Genomic DNA, 17,115 nt, shown 5'->3' with positions numbered 1-17,115 from the left:
CAAGGTCAGGAGTTCAAGACCATCCTGGCTAATATGGTGAAACCCCATCTCTACTAAAAATACAAAAAAAAAAAAAAAAAAAAAAAAAAAAAAAAATTAGCCAGGCATGGTGGCACGTGCCTGTAGTCCTAGCTACTTGGGAGGCTGAGGCAGGGGAATCCCTTGAACCCAGGAGGCAGAGGTTGCAGTGAGCCAAGATTGCATCATTGCACTCCAGACTGGGTGACAAAGCAAGACTTCATCTCAAAAAAAAAAAAAAAAAAAAAAAAAAAAAAAAAAATCAATGGGGGTCTGAAGATCTGAAGATGAGTCGATGAGCTGACAGTAATGTCGCAGTGTTACTTTCCTAACTGTGATAGTTTTATTGTGGTTATGTAGGAGAATGTCTTCATTTGTCAGAAACACATCTCTCATTTTAATTTTGGTAATTAGAATCTGTACTTTAAGATATATTCTACTTTTTATTCAAGTCTGTTTATTCAGATCTCAGCATTAACTGTTCTCTCCATCATTTTACATAATGAATTTTTTAGTTTATAAAAACCATGTCTCTGGGGGCAGTGGCTTATGCTTGTAATCCCAGTACGTTGGGAGGCCATGGCGGGCAGATTGCTTGAGCCCAGGATTTGAAGACCAGCCTGGGCAACATGGTAAGACTCGGTATCTACCAAAAGTACAAAAAATTAGCCGGGCATCATGGTGCATGCCTGTAGTCCCAGCTACTCAGGAGGCTGAGGTGAGAGGATTCCTTGAGCCCAAGAAGACAAGGCTATAGTAAGCCAAGATCACACCACTGCACTCCAGCCTGGGTGATGGGGTTGACACCTTGTTTCAAAAAAATAAAAGTGTGTAAAAAAAAACAAAACTGGTAATCATTTTGAGATCTTTAGTGATTACTTAGTGATATGTTCCAAAACTGGAGCTGAGACTCCAAAGAGAATCCTGTAATTGAAATATTACACTTGATGCTGGAGTTGCCCCAATTCTCTATAAAGCACTGACAACATTAGCATTTATTTTAAATAATAACAATATCCCTGGAAAAGCAGCAGCACCCAGAGTGACCACTAAGCATTAGTAATAATAAATGACACTTCATATCTGAATGAAACAGTTATCTCTAACAAAGCTTAGGATCAGATTTGTGGCACACCAACACCACATGTGAAAATCATTCTGGTGTGACATTTAGCCTCATTTCTGGTCCCATTTTATTTTCCTGCCCTTGTTTTTCTTTCTTTTTTTCACCTGTCTTTGGCTTATGTTATCCTTTTAATACCTCTTTAAACAAGTCAATGTGAATCAATTTGAATCTAATACAAGTATTAGATTTAGTTTGGTGATGTTAACTGGAGAGTCTTCAACTGTCGGCCAGGGGTCTATTGGGAACCGGGCCACGCAGCTCATTACCACCTGAACTTCGCCTCCTGGCCAATCAGCGGCAGCATTAGATTCCTGCAGGACTGTGAACCCTGTCGTGAACTATGCATGCAAGGGAGCTAAAGTTTGTGCTTCTTTTTTTTTTTTTTTTTTTGAGATGGAGTTTTGCTCTTGTTGCCCAGGCTGGAGTGCAACGGCGCGATCTCGGCTCACCGCAACCTCCGCCTCCTGGGTTCAGGCAATTCTCCTGCCTCAGCCTCCTGAGTAGCTGGGATTACAGGCACACACCACCATGCCCAGCTAATTTTTGTATTTTTAGTAGAGACGGGGTTTCACCATGTTGACCAGGATGGTCTCGATCTCTTGACCTCGTGATCCACCCGCCTCGGCCTCCCAAAGTGCTGGGATTACAGGCTTGAGCCACCGCGCCCGGCAAGTTTGTGCTTCTTATGAGAATCTAATGTCTGATGAACTGAGGTGGAACAGGTTCATCCTTAAACACCCCCTCTGCTCCCCAGCATCCTTGGAAAAATTATCTTCCATGAATCCGCTCCCTGGTGTCAAAAAGGCTGGAGACTGGATGCATCAGTAACAGGTTCTTCCCCTACGTTAACTATTCTTGCGTATCACACTCCAAAATGAGATAGAACATCCATGCAATTTAGGAAAAATCCATTCTGCAGTTGAATACTCTTTGGATTTCTCAAGCTTCTATGGATGCTAATTTTAAAGCTAAACATGTAAATAACCTTTGGGCTGGAAGTAGAAAACCTAGGCATAAGGCCGGTCCTGGAACGTTCCAGGTGTATGAACTCCGGCAATAAATCAACCTCTTTGAGTCTCAGGCTCCTCATCCCACCCCCACCCCCACCTGGGAAAATAACATCTGTCACCCGGACCTCTGCTGAGCCCATGAAATATATGGGGAAACACATTATAAACTAAAGCGCTTCACAAATTACAAAGAATTACATTGATTTATTTACCGAAATTTAATACATCTAATTCAATGTAGTTTTTGTAAATGCTATGCAGGGATGTTTTGGGAGATGTTTAAACATTTTGACTATATGGTTAAGATTTTTATTTTAACCTTAAGAGTTTAGAATTTTGTGCTTTTTAATGATACAACAAATCTATCATAATATTAAGAGTTTTTTTGTTTGTTTTATTTTTGATATGGAGTCTCACTTTGTCACTCAGGCTGGAGTGTATGGTGTGTTCTTGGTTCACTGCAACCTCTGCCTCCTGGGTTCAAATGATTTTCCTGCCTTAGACTCCCGAGTAGCTACGACTACAGGCATATGCCAACACACCTAGCTAATTTTTTTCTATTTTTAGTAGAGACAGGGTTTCACCATGTTAGCCAGGATGGTCTCGATCTTCTGATCTCGTGATCCACCTACCTTGGCCTCCCAAAGCACTGGGATTACAGGCATGAGCCACTGTACCTGGCTGATATTAGGAGTTATTACAGTAACAGTTCACAGCATAAATCATTTATTAATATCTCACAATCTAACTTGAAATATTTATAAACTCTGCATAAATAAATACAAGGGCATTGTATGAATTTTAGAGAGGGGATTCTTTTATACAAATAAATTTAGGTTTAATTCTGCCAGATAAAATTAACTTTAGATATGTTCAACACACAATCAAAAGTAGTCTGAAAAGTTGCATATAAATCAAATCATAGTTTAAATGTTATTCACAAAATAATTGTAAAGTTTCCAATGTTATCTTTTAAAATATGCATTTTTCATTTTTTTTTTTTTTTTTTTTTTTTTTTTTTTTGTAGACAGAATCTCGCTCTGTCGCCAGGCACCAGGCTGGAGTGCAGTGGCGTGATGCCGGCTCACTGCAACCTCCACCTCCCAGATTCAAGCAATTCTCCTGCCTCAGCCTCCCGAATAGCTGGGACTACAGGCGCATGCCACCACACCCAGCTAATTTTTGTATTTTTAGTAGAGAGGGGGTTTCATCATGTTGGCCAGGATGGTCTCGATCTCTTGACCTTGTGAGCTGCCCGCCTCAGCCTCCCAAAGTGCTGGGATTACAGGTGTGAGCCACTGCGTCCGGCCTCATATATCACTTTCTTTCTTTTCTTTTTTTTTTTTTTTTGAGACGGAGTTTCACTCTTGTTACCCAGGCTGGAGTGCAATGTCGCAATCTCGGCTCACAGCAACCTCCGCCTCCCGGGTTCAGGCAATTCTCCTGCCTCAGCCTCCTGAGTAGCTGGGATTACAGGCACAGTTGCCACCATTCCCAGCTAATTTTTTTGTATTTTTGGTAGAGATGGGGGTTTCACCATGTTGACCAGGATGGTCTCGATCTCTTGACCTCGTGATCCACCTGCCTTGGCCTCCCAAAGTGCTGGGATTACAGGCTTGAGCCACCGCGCCTGGCTCTCATATATCATTTTCTTAAGATAAAGTACACCTTTAATTTTAGAATGTAAATAAGAGTAATCTTTCAAAATACCTTTTTAAAAATTAGTAAATGCTCGTCTTTATGATATTTAAGCAAAACAATGGGATATCCTTCCTCACCAAATATTTTTGTTTGGATTGTCAGTGTTTAAAAATTGCTAGACACAACTCTTATCTACTATAATTGGAGTCTTCAATTACAGAATTGAAGGACTGATATCATCTATTCTCTCCCCCAACTGGCAAAGTTCTTCTTAGTTCAGTAGACATTCAAGCTTATTCTGATGAGGTCCTTCACCAATGCACACTGTGATTAGCTGGGTGTGGTGGCACACACGTGTAGTCCCAGCTATTCCGGAGGCTAAGGAAGGAGAATTGCTTGAACCCAGGAGGCGGAGGTTGCAGTGAGCCAGCATCACTCCACTGCACTCCAGCCTGGTGCCTGGCGACAGAGCGAGACTCTGTCTCAAAAAAAAAAAAAAAAAAAAAAATCAGAGTTGGCCAGTGAAGAAGTTTATTTTGGTAGCTTTAAAAAAATACTTGCATTGGTGGTAGAGCAGCTTGGTATGAATTCTGTGCAGTGTTGGTAAGAGAAATACCACCTGACATTCCAACTGAAATATATCATAAATAATTTTCAACAAAAGAGCTCTTTTGTTGCAAAGGTGACTCTTTTTGAAACACCTAATATAGAAACAATACTGAATTGATTTCAACTATATGAAACAAAAAGACAGACATATTTAATATTCCATCCTAAAATATTTATCTTTTCTATTGTGGTATTAAACCAATTGAGAGGGGGTTTTTTGTTTGTTTGTTTTTTGCCGTGGAGTCTCGCTCTGTCCCCTAGGCAGGAGTGCGGTGGCACAATCTCAGCTCACTGCAATCTCTGCCTCCCAGGTTCAAGTGATTATCCCACCTCAGTCTCCCGAGTAGCTGGGATTACAGGAGCATGCCACCATGGCCAGCTAATTTATATATTTTTAGTAGAGACAGGGTTTTACTGTGTTGGCCAGGCTGGTCTCCAACTCCTGAACTCAAGTGATCCACCTGTCTTAGCTCCCAAAGTACAGGGATTACAGGTGTGAGCCATCGTGCCTGGTGGAGAGGGTGTTATTTCATTCTAGCAGAGAAAATAAAACTCATGTTCACTTTTCTTAAGAGCTCCCAAGAACAGAGAAATTAGCTTGCTCCCCAGGTTTGTCCCTGCCTCTAATGGCATTATCCGACCTTAAAAATATTACTCTATTGGGCCAGGTGTGGAGGCTCATGCAAGCACTTTGGGAGGCTGAGGCAGGTGGGTCATGAGGTCAAGAGATTGAGACCATCCTGGCCAACATTGTGCAACCCTATCTCTACTAAAAATACAAAAATTAGCTGGACGTGGTGGCACATGCCTATAGTCCCAGTTACTTGGGAGGCTAAGACAGGAGAATCACTTCAATCTGGGAGACAGAGGTTGCAGTGAGCAAGATGGTGCCACTGCACTCCAGCCTGGTGACAGAGTGAGACTCCGTCTCAAAAAAAAAAAATATATATATATATATATATATATATATATATATATATATATTCTATCATTAAAATTTAGAGATAGTTAAACAATGAGGGGGATAAAAGCGATAGTACAGAAAATAGAAAAAGAACACTTAAAGCTTTAGAATATTCTTTCCATGGAACCACGGAACTAAACAACAATTTTTTTTTTTTTTTGAGATGGAGTTTCACTCTTGTCATCCAGGCTGAAATGCAATGGAGTGATCTCAGCTCACTGCAGCCTCCACCTCCGGGTTCAAGCGATTCTCCTGCCTCAGTCTCCTGAGTAGCTGGAATTACTGGTGCCTACCATGGCACCCAGCTAATTTTTTGTATTTTTAGTAGAGATGGGGTTTCACCATGTTGGCCAAGCTGGTCTCAAACTCCTGACCTCAGGTGATCTGCCCACCTTGGCCTCCCAAAGTGCTGGAATTTCAGGCATGAGCAACCGTGTCTGGCAACAAATTTTAATATCATTGACTCATTTCCATTTTGAAGAAATTCAGAAACCAGAATATTTCAAGTGGACCATAAAAGCTTTCTGCAGTATGGGGATATTCCCTGTCTTAACCTTTCTGTTTCCATATTTGGATTTATTTTATTATTTAACATGCTTCTCGAGCAAACATGTTCTAAGCTCATCTTCCTAGTGAGAACCCTTTGTATAACTCAGCTCAAATTTTAAAAGATGTGAACTCCATGACTACTTTGAAATATGTAACTTCTTCCCACTTAGCATAGGACTAGTTTGCTTTTATTACATTACTTATGTAGTGTAACGACAGGCAGAGGCATAGTCTTTCTGGGGGAATCTACTGCTTCTCTTCCCTACCTTTCCCTGACAAAACATTTAAAAAAAAGTGGAGGTGGGGTAAGAAATGGCTTACCACTGTGTTCAATGAAGACCACCATCCTGTACAATTCTGATATCTTATGTACCGAGTGTTGATTTATGAGTAAAGGAACATGCTAAGGAAAGAATTCAGCTGGGTTTGTACCATTGATGGCTAAGCAATAGCTAACATATGTGTAAGAACAGCACAGTTAAACCATTGCCTTCCACAGCATTAAGCTTTGTTTTGACATCGAATTCCAAATCAATTACGCAACAGACAAAACCTATCAGATGAGTCTTTCTTACTTATCAGAAAGAATACAGTTTTAATTCCAGGAGAATATTCTCTCTTTTAAGGGAGCAGAGGTGAGTTAAATGGAAATTCATACTTAATTTTAGTTTTGAGATTGGTAGCAACAAATGAACAATCTTAGCAAAAAGAGGATGGCGAGGAAGTGACATCTCACAGAATAACTTTCTGCCTTATTTTGTGATTTCATTATTTGATTTGATTTTCCCTATTTGATTTAAGAGCTATTGCATTGACTTTAGATTTGTTAGGGTCTTTGCATCCATTTCCAGATGGGGCAGCCAGAGTGCTGAATTTAGGTTACAGGTTATAGACATTCTAGCCAACAAATAGAGTAAGTTTAAAACAATTTGTAAGTTTACAGCTGGGAGAAATCTTTGGACTTCATTGCATATCGGTATAGGGAACAGCTAATCATTGAATTGCTTCCATGGCTTTGTCTTGTATCTTGCCCTTTTCTTGGCTATTCCTTTTTTATTTTTAGATGGAGTCTCGCTCTGTCACCCAGGCTGGAGTGCAGTGGCACTGTCTCGGCTCACTGCAACCTCCCTCGTTCAAGCGATTCTCCTGCATCAGCCTCCCCAGTAGCTGGGATTACGGGTAATTTTCGTATTTTTAGTAAATATGGGGTTTTGTCCTGATGGTCTTCAATTCCTAACTTCAGGTGATCCGCCTACCTTGGCCTTCCAAAGTGCTGGGATTATAGGTATGAGCTACTACACCTGGCCTCTTAGGTATTTCTTACAAGATAAAAGGTAAAATTACAAGAAAAAAAATTAACTTCAGTCCTTAAATAATGTTACAATTAAATTCTATTTTTAGTTTTTACTTTTCTGTAAATGCAAATGTAAACGTATAGATGTAAAAAGGTCTTTAAAATATTATTTTTAAATCCAACTACCTACCCCTAAATTTTCTTTAAAAAAATCCCCATAGTAGTATTGATACATAGGGGTCAGATAAATGCAAACTATGCAGAACAGACAGATATTTGGGATTTTCTTTTTTTTAGCTTAATAAAGTTTGAAAACTTTCAAAGCTCCTGTACAATTCCCTTAATACCAAACTTGGCAAAACTCTAATTCTGTTTGAAAAGGTGTTTTTTGTTTGTTTGTTTGTTTGTTTTAAAGTAATATGTTTGAACAATGTCTAAGAATGTGGGGTGTGGAGAATCCATATCCAAATATCTTCATAAAGCAGGTTCTTAAAATTTGCAAAGCTATTAGGTTGGTTAAAAAAAAGTAATCATGGTTTTTGCTTTTGCACCAACCCAATATTTACCACTGAATACGAAGGCATTTAGATCACTTCTTTCCAGCACGCTAGACAGTAAAGAGATGGAAACGAGGCAGCAGAAAGACTGAAAGAGCGAAGAAAATCGAGCTAGGTCAGTGAGACATTTCTAAATTTCCCTCTTCCTTTCCTCTAGCATTCTGGGAAACTTCTCAGCAGCTATCCTATAAGGTAAGTATTTTGCAGGAGAAGCAAAGGCAAAGAATCAGAACTAGCAGGGCGTGGGGAGAGTGTGGGAAGGTGGCCAGGTAGGCAGTGCTAGGAAAGAAGGCCAAGGAAGGAAGCCCTGGGATTGGACAGGACCTTTCCTCTGCTGTCTGACCCTTTTTATGAGGCTGTTAGATTTAAATTTCATTTATACAGAGAACTGAAGTGATAAGAGGCCAGATGATTAAGTCTTTTTGTCACTGATGAGGATTTATTTCCCTCAAAATTCTGATTAGGAATTCCCATGCTACAAATATTAATTTGCTCCTCTACCTATGCCTCTGAGAATCATGAGCCACCAAAGGCCAAATTTACTTATCTATATTAAGAGCTTTATGTGAAATGAAAGGTGATTTACTTAGCTGACCATTTCCCAAGGAGCCTTACTTAGACTCAATCTTAAACGTTATCTTGAGGGCTCACAATAGTTGACTGCCAGCAAGTGGTGAGGTCCCTGTAAGGCTAACCCAGACTCTCCAATTGCTCTTGGAGCGAAGACACCCTTGGTTTAGGTTAGGGTGCCAGATCTAGATACCCCAGGGCTAATTGAGAACCCGATTTGCCCTCCTGTCTTCACATAGCAAAGCAACCTGGACAGTCTAACTCAGTCACGTAAGGTAGACAGAGCTTAAACCAGATGGCCAGCAAAACACTGAAGGGGCATTCGTCAAGATCCACCCTCAAAGTACTTCACAGCCAAGCCATGGTGACTAACGAAATAGGCCAGATTTGCCTGTGGACACTGTCCTGAATCTTTAGCACAGAGAGACAGGAAGGTGACGGTGAAGTGCAGCGAGCGCCAGAGGCTGGCCCATGAAGGAAGGTGTGCAGGCTCACGCAGTGTCCCTGGGAAAGGAGAGGGTGGCAGAGCACGTTGTAGTGATTGTACCCTTCAAATAATAACCTCCATACACATTTGAGTCGGTAGAATTTGTTAAAGTAAGAAAAATTTGGGGAAACTCATACATTTGTAATGGGCCCAAAGTATTGGACCACAGATAAGAATACACTGAAACAACACGATACACAGACTCACATGCTTACATGTACACATTATGTTTCATTTTAGCTTCTTACATCTTCCTTTCCTGATGCCACAGGAGCACATGGATGAGAAGGTCTAGTAGATTCCAGCAATAAAACGCTATGCTACTCAGAAAATATATGGCTAGCGAGACAGCAGCCTTGTTCTCTCCTACGCAGTTTACGTATTCATGAACAGAGAAACCTTTAGAAGTAGATACCAGATACCAATGATCAGACCAAGACATGATACAGGAGACTTTCACAGACTCGATTCTAAACCTAATCCTAACTGATGATAGGGTGGTTTTCATCACCTCCATTCACATCCTCACACGTCCAAAATAAGCCAGCTCAGCTGCATCACAGTCTACCGTGGGAATACGTCCAGGGAGTTCAGGAATTAAGTGGCTGGAGGCCTTGAGTCTGGGCACCATCGTCTCTTGGGACTCCGTCCCTGTGGAAAAGGCCCTTCCATCATCAGGCTTGGCTGGAAACTCATTCACTTGGAGGGAGAAGGCAGGTGTGGCTCGTCAGAACTGGAGGAAGAGGTCGTGGGGAAACCTTTCTCCTCTCACGGAGCATGTTACACAGCATTCAAACGGATATCGCCACAAGGAATTTCTGTTGGTGTTTCTGGGGTGATACTTTTAATAATACGCTATTGGGAAGAAAATACAATGTTATAAACGTTCTTGTCATTTTTTAAACTTGTAAAAATATTCAACATTAATATTAAAGCTTAAATAGCACTTTGATAACATCTAACGGTGAGTTAGAATAGTCTCATTGACTTTCCTTAGAGAAAGAATTCCCAATTTATTCTCAATTATGAATTAAAATGGTATATTCAGGAACTACACACATCTGTAAACTAAGAAAATCACTATAACACTAATGGAGGAAAGTTCTAAAGACGAGCCTTCGTTAGAATCTCTGCTGGCCAATCACATACTTTCGAATGACTTGGGAAACAGTATCCTTTTCTCTGGACAGAGGAGGCTTCTACAGCCACACAGGGCTTGGGGAGCAGAGTAATTGCTGGGTTTTAGCCCCCAACCCCTCACCCGGGCTCCTTTTCCCCGGCAGACACACTGTAGCCATACTGCCCAGTAATATCAGCCACTGTAACAGCCAGGATGTCACTAATTTAATGAATTCACCTGTAAAGCAGTACTGTTAGTGCATACAAGAGTATAAATCATCACATGAATTGTAAAAGATGCGATTATTGAAACCATCACTTCTTTTTTTTTTTTTTTGAGACAGAGTTTCGCTCTTGTTACCCAGGCTGGAGTGCAATTGCGCGATCTCGGCTCACCGCAACCTCCGCCTCCTGGGTTCAGGCAATTCTCCTGCCTCAGCCTCCTGAGTGGCTGGGATTACAGGCATGCGCCACCATGCCCAGCTAGTTTTTTGTATTTTTAGTAGAGACGAGGTTTCACCATGTTGACCAGGACGGTCTCGATCTCTTGACCTCGTGATCCACCTGCCTCAGCCTCCCAAAGTGCTGGGATTACAGGCTTAAGCCACTGCATCCGGCCCTGAAACCATCACTTCTAATGCAACCTTGTGTTGATGTAGTACTTAACACAGAGACGTGGCTGAGAATGTCTGCTATAGAAGCAGCTGAAGTACACAGAAACTTTAAGATGGATCTAAAGGGCCAGGCGCAGTGGCTCACACTTGTAATCCTAGCACTTTGGGAGGCCGAGGCAGGTGGATCACGAGGTCAAGAGATCGAGACAGTCCTGGTCAACATGGTGAAACCCTGTCTCTACTAAAAATACAAAAAATTAGCTGGGCATGGTGGTGCATGCCTGTAATCCCAGCTACTCAGGAGGCTGAGGCAGGAGAATTGCCTGAACCCGGGAGGCGGAGGTTGCGGTGAGCCGAGATCGTGCCATTGCACTCCAGCCTGGGTAACAAGAGCGAAACTCTGTCTCAAAAAAAAAAAAAAAAAAAAAAAAGATGGATCTGAAATATACTTGGGCTTGGGTATAAAATCTACAACCTGCCTTGTAAAACTTAGCATCAGAGTGACAAAAAGCAGCTCAAGGATATGGAGAAGAAAAAAACAGCACACTGCAGAGGTTTAGAAAAATCTTCATTAAGGTGCTTAATAAAATCTTTGTTGGCCAAAAGTCTGTATATATCATAAGCAGACAAAATTGGATCTGAAAGCATCCTCTGGTGATCTTCAGGCGAAGCTCTGCTCCTGTCCTTTTTATTTTGGACTGAAAACGTCTGGAGTCACCTTCAAGCTTTTCTATTTTCTTGTTCGGGGTGTTTGTTCTTTAAGGAATAGGGCCTATGGAATTCAAAACGTTCCAGTCCTACAGTTGATGAAATGTACTGTAGGACAAAGTGCACAAAATTGTACATTTTGTGCTCCTCATGGCTTTAGTATCTGCCTACTGAACTCTCACACTAGAAATCCATCTAAAAAGGAGTTGTTGTGGGGCTCATGAGCTACCAGAGCTGCCGAGTCATGGAAAGCAACCTTTCAGAAAGCACACATTTCCACAGATGAACATGCGAACTATACCTGATTAAACAGAATTACGTCTTGTTAGTTGAGAACTAGACAGGGATCACTATGAGTCCTTTTTTTTTTTTTTAAGAGTCAGGGTCAGCTGGATGTGGTGGCTCACGCCTGTAATCCCAGCACTCTGGGAGGCCGAGGTAGGCGGATCACCTGTGGTCGGGAGTTCAAGACCAGCCTGACCAACATGGAGAAACTCCGTCTCTACTAAAAATACAAAACTGGGTGTGGTAGTGCATGCCTGTAATCCCAGCTACTTGGGAGGCTGAGGCAGGAAAATCACTTGAACCCAGGAGGCAGAGGCTGCAGTGAGCTGAGATTACGCCAGTACACTCTAGTCTGGGCAACAAGAGCAAAACTCCATCTCAAAAAAAGAAAAAGAAAAAAGAAAGAAAGAGTCAGGGGCTTACTCTGTTGCCTAGGCTGGAGTGCAGTGGCGCAATCACAGCTCGCTGCAGTCTTAAACCCCTGGGCTCAAGGGATCCTCCTGCCTCAGCCTCCCAAGTAGCTGTAGGTGCTCAGTACCATGCCCAACTACTACAACGTGTCTTAAGTGGAGCTATGGTGTACGGAGAGAGAAGAGATCACTGAGGGTGGGGCAAGGCCAGCAATGAACAATGTCATCAAGTCAAAGACTCGGCTTTTGTGCCCTAACCTACCCACATGGTCTGCCGCCCCGTTGGTGACTGACCAGCCAGGATGCCAGGCCCACATTTGTTTTCCGTGCTTTGCCAGCATTCTGGTTGCCAGGCTACTGTGGCTTTCCAAATTTGCCAGGCCCTGGCCTTCTGCAAGATGATAACAAGTTAATCTAAGAAACGGGTAACTCTTGATATCTTCATAAATGTGTACTCATTAGGGACCACCTTCCAGTATCTTTGGGTGGGTTATTAGTAGTTTCTGCAAAAATGACCTAAGCCAGTGGATGATTCCAACCGCGAGACTTCCAGGCTGTGGGTGTGTGCGATATCCTTCAAATTACAGCAGTTAAGCGGCAGCTCACTCCACCAACTCCAACCTTGCATATGGCCAGAGCCCAAAAGGATTTCATATGAGGCTTCCGTCCCTCATAGACAGAAAGTTACAGACTATCAAGTCCGGTATTCACAAAGAATCATAAAGAATTCTAGACCTGGCCGGGCGCGGTGGCTCACGCCTGTAATCCCAGCACTTAGGGAGGCCGAGGCGGGTGGATCACGAGGTCAAGAGATCGAGACCATCCTGGTCAACATGGTGAAACCCCGTCTCTACTAAAAATACAAAAAATTAGCTGGGCATGGTCGCGCGTGCCTGTAATCCCAGCTACTCAGGAGGCTGAGGCAGGAGAATTGCCTGAACCCAGGAGGCGGAGGTTGCGGTGAGCCGAGATCGCGCCATTGCACTCCAGCCTGGGTAACAAGAGCGAAACTCCGTCTCAAAAAAAAAAAAAAAAAAAGAATTCTAGACCTTAGGCAAAAAGCACAGCATGCTTTATTCTTCTCAGAGATTAAACATGCACATGAGCATATTAAAGTTTTCTTGAGAAGCCCTGAGGTAAACAAACCTGTTTATTTATTTATTTATTTGAGAGTCTTGCTCTGTCACCAGGCTGGAGTGCAGTGGCGCGATCTCGGCCCACTGCAACCTCCGCCTCCTGGGTTCAAGTGATTCTCCTGCCTCAGCCTCCTGAGTAGCTGGGACTACAAGCACCTGCCACCACGCCCAGCTAATTTTTGTATTTTTAGTAGAGACAGGGTTTCACCCTGTTGGCCAGACTGGTCTTGAACTCCTGACCTAAAGTGATCTTCCCACCTTGACCTCCCAAATCACACCTGGGATTACAGGTGTGAGCCACTGCGCCCAGCCAAGAAACATGTTTAACTTGCCTTAGTTCAGCATTCTCCAAAAGTTACCTGACTTCATAAACTTTTTCTCCAGCACTAACACTTACTACCGCCCCTGGACGATCCTTTGGGAAGTGTTAATATATCGAACGAGCACATTTTAAAGATGAGGAAACTGAGGCCCAGATAAGGTGAGTGTCTGTCATAGCTGACTAGGGCCTTTTCCATGGTCTACATTGCTTCTGGGCAACCCAGTACTCCCCATCTGGTGGCCCCTGGTGAAGACGGCCCAACCCACAATTAGTCTTACCTCTACTGCTAATGAATCTGAGCTCTGTTAGTGACACACTTTTGGGTGGCATTCCCTGTGACCAACTGGGGGAATTTGTAAGAAAGATGGCCAGGATCTGAGGTGCAGCCTGTGACTGAAGAATACCGACATTTGTTAACCTAACACAGTTCCCACCTCTGGCCTCCAGATTTGAAGCAACAGAGCTCATGGGTCCTCACAATTGCCGTGAAGGACGACCAGAAGGAAAGCGTTCAATGGCTGGGTATGAGAGTGTGGGGAAGGCAGCGCAGAGCCCAAGGCGCTTTGGGAGGAGCGTGGTCACGGGAGGACTGGTTTGGTTGTAGGAAATTAGTAACCACAGAGTTCTGAGTTCTGTTCACCCAGAATTCAGTTTTCCTGTTTGGAAAAAGAAATGAACCCAGTTGTTCTCAGAATGATGTGTGGCTGGGTGCGGTGGCTCATGCCTGCAATGCCAGCAGTTTGGGAGGCAGAGGCAGGAGGATTGAGCTCAGGAGTTTGAGACCAGCCTGGGCAACACAGTGAGACCTTGCTGCTATTAAAATTTTTTAAAGTTAGCCAGATGCCGGTAGGCCCAGCTACTCGGAGGCTGAGGTGAAAGGATCACTTGAGTCCAGGAGTTTGAGGCTGCAGTGAGCCATGATTATACTGCTGCACTCCAGCCTGGGGTACAGAGCGAGGTCTTGTCTGAAAAAAAGAAAGAGCTGATGTTTAACTGCCTGTGCTCTTTTGCTTCTCGTTTCTTATGAAATGTTTTAGGGTGACTACTGCGATGGTCTCAGGGGTAAATTTTGCTGTACGATCTCAAATTAGCCCACCTTGGTTCTCAGGCTGTTATAGATGATGGTTCCTTCTGCCTCTCCGCAAATATCACCCCTCACCTTTGAGCTCGGCCCCTGCAAATGCACCCAACTATGGACCTGCAAGTGGCTACTTCTATAGGCTCTTCTGCCATTGCACCCTTCTTACTGCAGCTAGAAGCAATGTGAAAAAATAGCAACTGCAGGGTATTAAAGTCTGGTATGTGACGTGTCTGCCGGGAATCCTGGTGGCTGAAGCACAAGCTGTCAGCACAGGATGACAAACTGGCTACTCATCTCTCCCTGGGGACAAGGGGGAAGCTGCGTCTCAAAGTTGAAAGAGCACTGGAGTGAGAAGACCTGGATTCCGAGCCGCTCCGTGCTGTATGGCCACGGGCAGGTCACTGAAACAGGAAACTTTGTGTGTTTTTTGTTTTTCTGAGACAGAGTCTCTGTTGCCCAACCTGGAGGCCAGTGGCACAGTCTCGGCTCACTGCAACCTCTGCCTCCTGGGTTCAAGTGATTCTCCTGCCTCAGCCTCCCAAGTAGCTGGGATTATAGGTGTGTGCCACCACACCTGGCTAATTTTTGTGATTTTAGTAGGGACAGGGTTTCACCATGTTGACCAGGCTGGTCTTGAACTCCTGACCTCAAGTGATCTACCCCCCTCAGCCTCCGAAAATGCTGGGATTACAGGAGTGAGCTACCACGCTCTGGCTGAAATAAGGAAATTTTGAGCAGGATGATTCCCCACCTCAGTGTCCTTGTTGGCTAATAATGCCTGCCCGTTTACCTCCCAAGCTATTTTGACAACAGAATAGGATAATCGACACACAGATGGTTTGAAAAGCGTGGTGCTCGTACATCTTGTAAGGTACTATTATCAACATTTCCACAGCGCATTCATTACTGAAAGGAATCTTGCTATCCTGGCAAAACATTTTTACTCCAATGGCTTGAGCTAAAACTATGCTATTGTTGGACAGCTAACAATTTTGAGCTGACACTATGATATTGTTGCAAAATCCCTATTTTGTGATCATTTTCAAAATAGTATTTGTCACATTGCTATTAGAAAAGTGACCATGGGCTGGATGTGGCGGTTCACGCAGTGATAATCCCAGCACTTTGGGAGGCTGAGGCACGTGAATTACCTGAGGTCAGGAGTTCGAGACCAGCCTGACCAACAAGGAGAAACCCCCATCTCTACTAAAAACACAAAAATCAGCTGGGCTTGGTGGCGTGCACCTGAAGTCCCAGCTAGTCAGGAGGCTGAGGCAGGAGAATTGCTTGAATCCAGGAGGCAGAGGTTGCGGTGAGCCGAGATCGCATCACTGCATTCCAGCCTGGGCAACAAGAGCAAAACTCTGTGAGAGAGAGAGAGAGAGAGAGAGAGAGAGAGAGAGAGAGAGAGAGAAAGAAAAGAAAAAGTGACCATGGACCTTTCCCACCATAATCGCCACTTAAAATTTTGGCAAGCAGGAGACAGGATAGTTGTCTGATCAGTTTGAAAAGCTATACACAGCCCAAGCTGAATGCTCCGGTGCACTCAAATGATCATCTCACTCTTTGATGAGGGGTGATATTTGGGGAGAGGCAGAAGGAACCATCATCTATGACAGCCCGAGAAGGGAGATGCGTTAATTTGAGATCTTACGGTAAAATTTACACGAGCGAGATGATCTTCTGCCGTGGCATCTGAGGCTTTGGGAAACCCCTTAAGATGACAGTGACAGCCATTAGCGGTCTATGCCATGATGCAGGTACACACATATGTAAGGTTGCATGCCTCCTGGTGAAACTCATGTAGTCGACTTCTCTCTTTTGAATGGAGCACAAGAGAATCCTTTTCTCCAAACAACTGGTAGTCTGAACACACACATATACACATTAACTAGCACATACCTCCTTAAATGTCCCTGGAGTGATGATCAGCCGATAAGCAATGTATGTGGGGATGCAGATGAAAGATGAAGTTCCTATGCAGTAACCCAAGATGACACTCCAGTGGGGGTAATTATACTGGAAAAGTCGTAGCTGTGGCGGGCTCATCAGAAAACTGCAAATGATGAACTAAAACAGAAATTCCAAGAAACATTAAAAGTCTTAACAATATCCACGCAGATAGAGACTTTTTTGATACCGCAAACACCAAATCCTAAAGCTACGATACTTTCAGCAAATTCCCAAGACATGATATATCCTGAACTCTGACACACAGAATTAACAACTTCTGTACCCAAGCAGCAAGACTAAACCAGCCAGGTGCTTTCCCTGAGTTTCCTCCCCAGCCCGCACTTCCTGTCGGGGGATGTTGCAGCATCCCTCCAGCTGCCCCTACAGTCCGGGAGCCTGTAGCTCCTGCTTCAGCGCTGGCCTCTGCCCAGGCGAAGAGACTGGCAACCTTTGGTGAGAGTGGTTTGGGCCTTGTCTTGCCAGAAGGCAGAGGAGTAAACCGGGTGACCTCTCCGCAGCCCCTGCCAGCCCCAGGCTCCATATTTCTCTCTGCTTTGTTTTCATTGCCTTTCATTGTGTTTCTGGCTGTGGTTGATTTTGGTCAGATGGAAGGTGCCTGATGTCCAAGAAAGATAAGAAGGTTCTCAAGACCTGGAGGAGAC

The 17,115-nt window shown here is 43.6% G+C and overlaps 1 protein-coding gene across 2 annotated transcripts in view; it reads right to left on the bottom strand.

The window, feature by feature from the left end:
- Nucleotides 1-4,582: 4,582 nt before the first annotated feature.
- Nucleotides 4,583-17,115, bottom strand: part of SLC6A4 (solute carrier family 6 member 4) — a 46,684-nt gene continuing 34,151 nt past the window's right edge. For both annotated transcript variants that reach the window (XM_010342090.3, XM_074388422.1), the window contains exons 13-14: nt 16,403-16,570; nt 4,583-9,680 (exon numbers count right to left, since the gene is read on the bottom strand). In XM_010342090.3, the coding sequence (XP_010340392.1) occupies nt 9,606-9,680; nt 16,403-16,570 (243 nt within the window). In that variant the 3' untranslated portion in view covers nt 4,583-9,605. The remainder of the gene's footprint in view (nt 9,681-16,402; nt 16,571-17,115) is intronic.

This window comes from Saimiri boliviensis, chromosome 17, assembly GCF_048565385.1.
Source record: "Saimiri boliviensis isolate mSaiBol1 chromosome 17, mSaiBol1.pri, whole genome shotgun sequence".
Taxonomy (NCBI): Eukaryota; Metazoa; Chordata; class Mammalia; order Primates; family Cebidae; genus Saimiri; species Saimiri boliviensis.
Note: the sequence above shows the minus strand (reverse complement) of the source record. Positions and strands in the feature narration are given on the sequence as shown.